The sequence below is a fragment of the Pinus tabuliformis genome, chromosome 7 (genome assembly GCF_031772625.1).
Source record: "Pinus tabuliformis cultivar Carrire ecotype Pingquan chromosome 7, CPIR1, whole genome shotgun sequence".
In the NCBI taxonomy this organism is placed as follows: domain Eukaryota; kingdom Viridiplantae; phylum Streptophyta; class Pinopsida; order Pinales; family Pinaceae; genus Pinus; species Pinus tabuliformis.
In genome coordinates this window covers 419,339,851-419,350,064 of record NC_142293.1, presented here as the reverse complement: position 1 = coordinate 419,350,064, position 10,214 = coordinate 419,339,851, and the positions used below count along the sequence as shown (strand labels likewise).

The following is a 10,214-nucleotide window of genomic DNA, read 5'->3' as shown; positions in this document are numbered from 1 at the left end:
AAGAGGTAAGAAGATCAGAAATTTAAGTGACATTTATGATGAAGGTATGAACTCTTTATTTTCTTTATATTGTCATGTTGATGACCCTATTCATTTCGAAGATGCTATTAAGGATAGGAAATGGATAGAAGCTATGGATGAGGAGATCAATTCCATAGAAAGAAACAAGACATGGGATTTGGTTGAGCTACCAAAAGGTAGAGAAGTCATTGGAGTTAAATGGGTCTATAAGACCAAGAGCAATGTTGAAGGCAAGATAGAAAGGCACAAGGGAAGACTTGTTGTCGAGGGATACAAGCAGCAGTATGGGAGAGACTATGAGGAAACTTTCGCACCAGTTGCAAGAATGGAAACCGTGAGAGCAGTGTTGTCCATAGCAGCACAAAACAAGTGGAAAGTTTACCAAATGGACATGAAGTCAGTATTCCTAAATGGAGTGTTAAAGGAAGAGGTATACATTGAACAACCTCTAGGCTATCAAAAGAAAGGCCAAGAGGACAAAGTGTGTAGATTGAAGAAAGCTCTTTATGGGCTAAAGCAAGCGCAAAGAGCATGGTACAGTAGGATAGATTCCTACATACTGGAAAATAAATTTGCAAAATGTGAGGGAGAACCCACCCTCTACATCAAAGAAAAGGATGGTAAACTTTTAATTGTTGTGTTATATGTTGATTATGTAATTTTTACAGGTAATGATGATTACCTCATTGAGAATTTCAAAGCAGTCATGAAAGAAGAATTTGAGATGACTGACATGGGTTTGCTGAGATACTTCTTAGGAATAGAAGTAGATCAAAATGAAAATGGAATTTTTATCTCACAAGCAAAGTATGTAAATGAAGTGTTGGAAAGATTTAACATGCAGGACAGCAAAGCAGCTATCACTCCCACGGTAATGGGATTAAAACTCAGCAAAGAGGACATCAGCAAGGATTTTGATCCTAGCGTGTACAAGAGCATAGTTGGCAGCCTTATGTATTTAACTACAACTAGGCCGGACATAATGTTCGTTGTTAGTTTAATTTCCAGATTCATGGAGAGCCAAAAGAAGCACATTGGCAGGCAGCAAAAAGAATTCTGAGGCATGTTAAAGGTACAAAACGGTTTGGCATTTTATATACTGTTTCAGAATGTTCAGATTTAGTTGGCTACACCAATAGCGATTGGGCTGCAAGTGTAGATGATCCGAAAAGCACATCCGGTTATGTTTTTCACATGGGTTCAGGAGACATTTCGTGGGCTTCTAAGAAACAGCCTATCGTGGCGTTGTCTACAACAGAGGCAGAATACGTGGCAGCTATAGCAGCAGTGTGTCAAGTGGTTTGGATGAAAAGAATGCTAAGGAGCTTAGGCCAAGAGCAAGCAAAAGCAACGGTTATTTTTTGTGAAAATAGTTAAGCTATTGTGTTGTCCAAGAATTCTATGTTTCATAAGAGAATGAAACACATTGATACAAAATTTCACTACATCAGGGATATAGTGAACAATGGTGAAATTGTTTTAAACATTGCATGACTCAGGAGTAGGTTGCAGACATTCTGACCAAGCCATTGGATCAAAAAGGTTTCAAACTTTTGAAGAAAAGTCTGGGTATGATTAATAACCCAGCAATTGAAATTAAAGGGGAGTGTTGAAATTGTAATTTCCAACTGTAGGTCGAAACCACACTATTTTTTCCTTGCGATGTGATCTGATCATAGATCGGAAATCGCATCCATACCCACTGCCTCCGTCTGTTCCCTTAAATTCTTTCGACGCAACGTTACAATGTGATATTATCGCATATCGCAAACTGTGTCCTCGCCCTGTTGTCTCTGCTACATCCTGTGTATTTCTTGCCGATTGCGATTCTGCAATGTGATCGTAAATCACAAATCGCAACCCCCATATGTGTTTTGTTTCCTCTCTTTTGTCTTCTGCCGATGTGATGTTGCGATGCGACCTCTTAACTATCGCATATCGCATTTTCGCCAAGTTAATCACCGCCGTCCAATTTTAATCCAATGGCCACTATTTATTCCCGCCTTGAACACGTCTCCGCCATACTGTCTCTACGCCCTTTACCTGTTTTATGTTCCAAAAGGAGGAAGTAGGCCAGATCCATCCTTTGCGCCATTACTTCTCAACAACCAAATTTAACATGAAAGCATGGCCGAGAAGGAAAGGACCAGCCTCGAGCAGCTCAATGCATTTATCAGTTATGGAGTTCCACTCCACCTGCTCGAGAAGTACAGAAGAATATCAGAAAAGATCAGTTTTGTTCATCAAGCGCAACAGATTATAGCAGAGACTCCATCAGAGAGTTAAAGCAGTTGGTGGATAGTTATGACCCCTCCTCGCATAGCTTAATAATGCAGAAAAATGTAATGCATAGTAGATAGACACAGCAGTGTAGAATAATTTTTTTTTTGTAATGCACAGCAGTGCAGAACACATCAGCGTAAAGAAAGGTTTTACACAACAGTGTTATTGTAATCCCTTGGAAGAGGAAGACTATTTTGTAATAGCAGTTTTTTTTATGAATACAAGTTTTTTTTGTGTGTGTTGCTGAAACTCCATCTACAGCAAGCTGAAACTCTGTCTACAACAAAACAATTTTTAGTTTCCACTGTGTTAAGATCCTGTGGTTAAAACAAAGCTTTCTATTTTGTTCATTTTTGTTTTGGAATTTATCAGAAAATTCCCAACATTATGTGGTCTACCTTTGTTTGTTTGAGTGACTTTTCAAGCATGGTGCAAGCAAAGTCGTAACGTATCGACTTTGATCTGTTGCTGCCCAATTGTGCACCAATCAAACCTGTCGCTTTTGAAACTTACTTACATGTGACATTCAACCGTGCCAAAGACTTTTCATGTGCATGAAATTTAAGGGGTGGAAGAAAAGGGTCTGAGCTGGGCGATTTCTTTAGTCTACGTTTGAGTATTCACTATGCACGCAAACTTTCATGACACATCCAAAAAGATATCATTGTATGTTCTAGGTGACGTGCCCAAAATGGTATGAGGAGGGTGATTTGTGTGGTCCACCTTTGTTTGTTTGAGTGACTTTTCAGGCATGGTGCAAGCAAAGTCGTAACATAACAACTTTGACCTGCTGCTGCCCATTGGTGCACCAATCAAACCTGTCACTTTTGAAACTTACTTACATGTGACATTCAACCGTGCCAAAAATGCAATCAAGATAAGACTTGGTGGAGTCTAGTCTTTGTTTCAATAATTAACTTGCAACAATATCTGAAATCCGTTGTGGTAGCAGGTAACACATGCAGACAATGAAGATAAGATTTTCTCAAAGACTTGGACTTGGTTGAGTCTAGTCTTTGTTTCAATAATTAACTTGCAACAATATTCTTTGTCAACTGAAATCCATCCATTGTAGTAGTAGGTAACACATGCGGACGACTACAAGCTCCAAGTAGCTATTTACAGTTGGAATTTCCTTATCAACGAAGGTTCTGTGTATGTTAATAATAGAGACTCCACCAAATCTTATGGCTTGAATTGCATGGAAATTACTTTGGTGGAAAGGGGTAGTATTACTTTGATTCAACTTCTCACCACCACCACCACATAAAGTACTTTGACTTCTACGTTGTATGAATATTACTTTGGTCGAAGATGGCACATTCAACGATACCAGATATTCTGGTCTAAATGGTAGGGAAGTTAGTCTGGTGAAAGATGGCCAATTTATGTCCCTCACGGCAGCAAATAAATCCTATGCCATCGGCCTGTATATCGTTCGATTTTGGCCTATTACATAAGATTTATTTGTTGTTGTCTCTCACGAATCACGATTCTCATATAAATAAATAATTAGTTATAAATAGTTCATGGTAGGATGAGTCACTGACTCTCACATAGGCAATTGTTCATGATGTTGCTTGATCCAAGCAACAGAGCAGGCAAGATGAGAATGAAAGGATACAATCTTCCGTGTCTACTAATATTAATGTTTATTGTCATTCATACTCAGGTCAATTATTTTGGCCCATTACCTGCACTTATTTGCAGTGCTAATGCTCTGTCAGCAGATGGAGTGGCCCTTTTACAAATCAAGTCATATTTTGCAGTTCCTCCGAATGTTCTTTCAAGTTGGAGAAATGACAGCTCTTCTGATGTCAATCCGTGTAGCTGGGAAGGTGTAGGCTGCAGCAGTTATGGAAGGCGGGTCACATCAATTTCCCTGCCACACAAAGGGTTGTCTGGCCGTCTTTCCAGTGCAGTTGGCAAGATTGCCACCCTGGAGAAGCTCGACCTTTCGGGAAACAGGTTATCCAGCACGGTTCCTAGCCAGTTAGCCAACTACATAGAGCTTCGAGAACTCAATCTCGCCAACAATTTCTTCATGGGCTTCATCCCTCCGGAAGTAACGAATTGTAGCCTTCTTATAGTTCTGAATATGAGTACCAACAATATATCAGGTATTATTCCACCTGCAATGGGTAATCTAATAAGCCTGACTACGCTCGTTGTGGATACGAATAATCTCAATGGTATCATTCCTTCGTCTATCGGAAAGCTTGCCAATATTGATATGATCACCGCATACTCCAACAATTTCAGTGCCTCTCTACCGCTCGAAATCGGAAATTGCAGTCGGCTGCGAAATTCATCTTTCGACACTGCCGGATTGCAAGGAAAGATTCCACGGGAAATTGGGAATCTGAAAAACATTGTGGAGATGACGCTGTTCGGAAACTATTTGACGGGTACCATCCCTTCTTCCATGGGCAACTGCAGCTGCCTCGAAACCATTGCAATTTATGCGAACTCCCTAGAAGGTACGATACCATGGGAGATAGCCCTGCTGGAAAATTTGAGATTTTTTTGGGTTTATGAAAATCATCTTACAGGCTCCATCCCCCGAGGGTTTTTCAGTAGACTGCCTAAGTTGGAGGCATTTGATGCATCATACAATAATCTGAGTGGGGTTATACCATATGAAATGGGCAATCTGAAGAATTTGAGAGTCTTGCACTTATATTTCAATAACATGTCAGGTTCGATCCCCTCATCCTTTACCAATCTTACCAACCTGCAGGTGCTAGGACTATCTTACAATAAGTTTGAAGGCACCTTGCCTCAAGGACTTGGCCTTCTTCCCAATCTGACAAGGTTGTTTCTCAGTAACAAAAATTTCGTACGTCTGTTGCCTCCTACGCTTGGGAGCTTCAGCAACCTCGAGGCTTTGGATTCATGCTCCAGCGGACTGAACGGATCCATTCCTTCAGGGTTATGCAGCGGTAAGTCGTTGACCCAGCTTACCATGTTCGACAATCGGCTCGAGGGGAACATCACCAGCCTTCTACAGGACTGCGTCTCACTACAACGCGTCAGGCTGCAGAACAACCTCTTCACGGGCTTCATACCAAGTAATATTTCTATGCTCTCGGCCTTGTATTACCTTGAGATTTCTTACAACAACATCCATGGAAGTATACCTTCTTCCATTGGACGGTTGCAGAACCTTACAAATCTCCTCCTTGCCCACAACAATCTGAGTGGTGCCATTCCTCCCGAGATAGGAGAGTTGAGAAATCTGGGAAGGCTCAATTTGAGCCGCAATAATCTCAGTGGAACCATTCCTCCAGAAGTAGGGAACTTAATTAATTTGGAGGTTTTAGATTTGAGCGGAAACTGGTTGGAAGGAAGCATACCGGCAGCCTTGGTCCATCTTACGAATCTGTTCACATTAAACTTGAGTGTAAATGCATTAACAGGAAGAATCCCCAGTTCCCTGGGGTCTTTCAAACAATGAAGCGAACTATACCTAGCTAGAAATAAGCTGAGCATGACCATTCCTTTGGAGATGGGAAAGCTTGCAGCCAGTCTCAGATATGGGTTGGATCTAAGCTGGAACAATCTATCTGGATCTCTTTCTCCTCAGATAGGAAACTTGCAGTTACTTGAATCCTTGGACCTCTCCCATAACCGCCTGTCTGGTAATATTCCTCAATCTCTCACAGATATGATAAGCCTAGATCATTTCAACTTCTCTTTCAACCTATTCACAGGGGCCATTCCTTCATTAAGGGCATTTTTACAAGGCCCGCAGAATGCATTTGAGGGTAATCCAGGCCTTTGCGGACCACCAACAAGGAACAATTGTTCGGATTCAGAAGTAGCAGGTAAAAAGGAAGAATTAAGCTCAGCCGAAGTGGCAGGGATTACCGTTGCCTGTATTGGGACCCTAACTATTCTCATGCTTGCGCTGCTATACGTTTTAAAAGCGTCAAAGCCGAACAGTAATAGACACAACAACTGTACTATTTTTTCAGGAGATGGACAACTCGGTATAGTCAAATACAGAGATATAGTGGAAGCTACAGACAACTTCAGTGATGATTACGTCATCGGCTCTGGCACATCCGGCATGGTCTACAAGGTGATGATTCCAGGACAGGACAAAATCCTTGCTGCCAAATGCTTAAAATTCGCAAATCATCATCAGGACAATATTCAATATCGCAGTCTGAGGCACGAGATCGAATCATTGAAATACGCCCGTCATAGAAACATCCTGCGTCATCGGGACTTGATAACAGAGCATGATGGAATGAATGAGGTAATAGTTCTTTTGTGTGACTACATGTTCAATGGATTGTTGTGGGAATATCTGGGTGGAGCATCGAAACGTCCTCATCAGAGGCTGGACTAGAGGACTCAGTATAACATTACAGTGGGCGTGGCAGAGGGACTCAATTATCTGCACCAAGACTGCGAACCTCCAATAATTCACTGCGACATAAAGTCTGCCAACATATTGCTGGATGATGAATATGTAGCACACATTGCAGACTTTGGACTTGCAAGGCTAGTGAAGAATTCATCAATAGATTCTGAATCAAGTTCTCTTCTAGGAGGGACTCATGGCTACATTGCTCCCGGTACTAAATCTCCATGTGTTTTCTCTTTGATCGTCACGCATTTATTTTTGTTTTGAAATGTAATCGTAGAGATCATCATATTCTATGTCACGCTAATACATTAATGTTATGTGCAGAATGTGGGTATGGAGTGAAGGCATCGACGAAGCAAGATGTGTATAGCTTCGGAGTGGTGTTGTTAGAAATGGTAAGCGGAAAACCTCCTGTGGTAGAAGAGGACAATCAGGAATTTGTACATCTAACTGCATGGGCTGCGAAGAAGGCCAAGGAAGGGAGAATGGATGAAATAATTGATAAGGATTTGAGAAGGAGCGGTGATTATAATAACGTGAAGGATGAAATAAGGAAGATGATGGAGATTGCCACATTTTGCACTCGATCTGCACCCAATCTCAGGCCATCCATGAACGTAGTTCTTGGCATGTTTAATCGGCCACAGTCTGACCACTACTTGCTTCTCCCTTCAGACACTGAGATCTTAGAATGAAATTAACAGTATGATGCAATCTTAGAAATATCGCTTTCTGATAAGTTAGGCTAATGAAGCTAAATTTGACTCAATAAGAGATTCAATTTACTTTGGCGATTTTTGCACCTTTCGTTTTGCCTAGAGTGCTTTTTTGTAATCTAGTCTAGTTCCCTTCTTTATAAATCAAGGTTTTAGATTGAAAATAACAGCATGATTTAATTTTTGAAATATCTTACAATTCTCCAGTTTACTTCTGTATTGTGTTAAGGTAGTTCAGTAAATTAGACTCAGCAATAAAGTGAATTTAAAATGGATGGTTTTTAAGTTCCAGTTTTTTATAATATATTGCTTTGCCCATAATTTTTTTTGTGATATAATTTATATTTAAATTTGTAAATGGCATAAATTTACAAATACTTTTAGAAATATAGATTTATAATTCATTCCTCTAAAATTTTTATAACAAGAAAATATTATGTCCCTAATATTATTGATTATGTATTTGTATATTTCTCTAGTAGTGTTGTTCTTATGTATTTGTATATTTCTCTAGTAGTGTTGTTCTTATTTCCTAACACTTCGCCGTGCACTTTTTTGAATACATCGATATTATTGGTATCCGCTTAGTTTCACTTGATAGGTGTGTGTTACACCAAAATATTGTTTCTTTTGTTACCTGAAATGTTGTAGCATGTGACGAAGCAATCTACAACACCCCATACTTCTGTATTATAATCTTTTGTAACATCTGTATGCATCCTATAATGCTATTCTTGTCTTACTGCGTGTTGCTTCATTGTCTACATATGCTTATCTTGAAGAGCTTAAATAGTTATATGAGGCAAAGACATGTACCTGAATATAGAAAACCTTATGACATTTTTCCTGTTTTTATTATATTTTTGTGTATTTAAACTATATGATGAGGATCACTTTAATTACACTCTTGTTTGACATTTGTTTAACCTATTTAAATAATTTTATAATTAAAAGTGCATTTAATTAGCATAAGTATATCATTTTATTGCTATTATGTTTACTTCAACATGCTCGTTTATATGAAAAAATTATATATATATATATATATATATATATATATATATAACTGCAATTTTTGATTTAATAGTGGAAAATTAAAATGCCATCATATTCTTATAATTCTTGTAACAATAATGAAAATTTTCATAATTAAATTTATTACCTTCTAAATCATATATTCATTTAAATTATGAAATTTATAAACCAGATTATAATTTTACTAGGACATTTTTTAATTGTCAGGTATCACGATTTGTCTAGGTGTATGAAACGTCCTCCTATTGGCATTCTCCTATGTGCCCCCAAGGTTTTTGAAATGCTCTTCAGTTTTCATATGCAACAAATGCTCAATAACATTATTAACTATACCTAAAGTTTTTAATTGAGTGTCATACATGATTACAGATTGTGATTCATTTTAACAAAGTTTGACAACCTAGGGTTTTTAAATATGAGTCCCACATAACATTACATAATTATTTAATGAATAAAGTTGTTGTAGTCATCGTGGTTGTTCCTAGAAGTTGAGCAATGTGTCTTCACCATCCTGTGATAGCCTAGTCACTGCATGTACAACCTCATCTCTTATGCTAATTTTGTTGCTAATCTGGATGGCTCCTAGAGTCCCGAGTGAAGTCAGGATAACCATAGGCACATGCTCGTCCCAAATCCCAAGATTCGTCAAAGCTACAATGAAAGGTACATGAATCAACCTCAACCAATGGAACTTAGGGTTATTATAAAATTATTAGAGAAAAGGTAAGAACCTAGCTGATGAATAATTGCATAAACTTGAAAGAATTGAAAAGGAAAATTGGAAGAGAGAATGAATTCAATATCTCAATATTGATGAGAGAATCAATACATAAAGCAACTATGTTAAGCTTAACTACATGCAAGCACTAACATTCACTAAATCTAAGTGTGCTTTATGCTATGTTAATGTGCATGTACACCAACATGACCCCTTAAGCATAACTTAGTTGAGTATGATGCGAGATTGATGAGTCCCAACAACAAGGCCATTTTACGTACCCATTTAATATGCATGAAACATGAAAGAGGGAAAACCTAGGGGGAAGAAAACCCCCCCTCAAAATACATTGCAAAACTGAAAGAAAATACAATTCTTATGCAGTTGTGTCATTCAACTCAAGATGATCTTGCAAAAAGTGAAACTTTTTCTCAATGAAAGTCTTGGTGAAGAAGTTGGCAGTCTGCTTAGAATTGGATTAGTACTGTAAATCGACAACCTCATTGTGAATCAATTCTCTGATGTAGTGAATGTGGATCTCGATATGTTTGGTTCATTGTCACTGCACTACATCTTTGTAAAACTTTAGTGTACTCTAATTACCGCACCATATGACAGTTGGATGATGGACAATGATACCAAGATCATAAAGGAAATGCTTCAGCCAAATGGCTTGAATAGTGACATTGACTTCTCCTCTATACTCCACCTTTGATGATGATAAAGCAATGGAAACTTTCTTCTTGCTTGACCAACAAATGGGGTTGGATAGTAAAATAGGTACATAGATGGAGGTGTACTTCTGATCAAGGTTGTCGCAAACCCAGTCTAAATCTGTGAACCCAATGAGATCTAAAGAATAATTTTCTGCATAATGACTACCATTGGTGGGTGCCACCTAAATATCAAAGATGCAATTTTCAGTCTTTCCAGTGTAACTCATATGGCTTATGCATATATCCAGAAACAACTCTTAAAACATATGAGAGATCTTGAGAGGATGCATGAGATAAAGAATATTTCCCACAAGTTAAAAATACAATGTGTAATCAATCAATGATGC

The 10,214-nt window shown here is 38.5% G+C and overlaps 1 protein-coding gene across 1 annotated transcript; it reads left to right on the top strand.

Moving 5' to 3' along the window:
* The first annotated feature begins 5,794 nt into the window (after positions 1-5,794).
* LOC149247730 (putative leucine-rich repeat receptor-like protein kinase At5g63930) lies at positions 5,795-7,377 on the top strand. The gene is made up of 3 exons (XM_089445218.1): positions 5,795-6,568; positions 6,662-6,890; positions 7,007-7,377. Exons 1-3 carry the CDS (start codon positions 5,795-5,797, stop codon positions 7,375-7,377), a joined length of 1,374 nt encoding a protein of 457 aa, XP_089301344.1.
* The last annotated feature ends 2,837 nt before the right edge of the window (positions 7,378-10,214 follow it).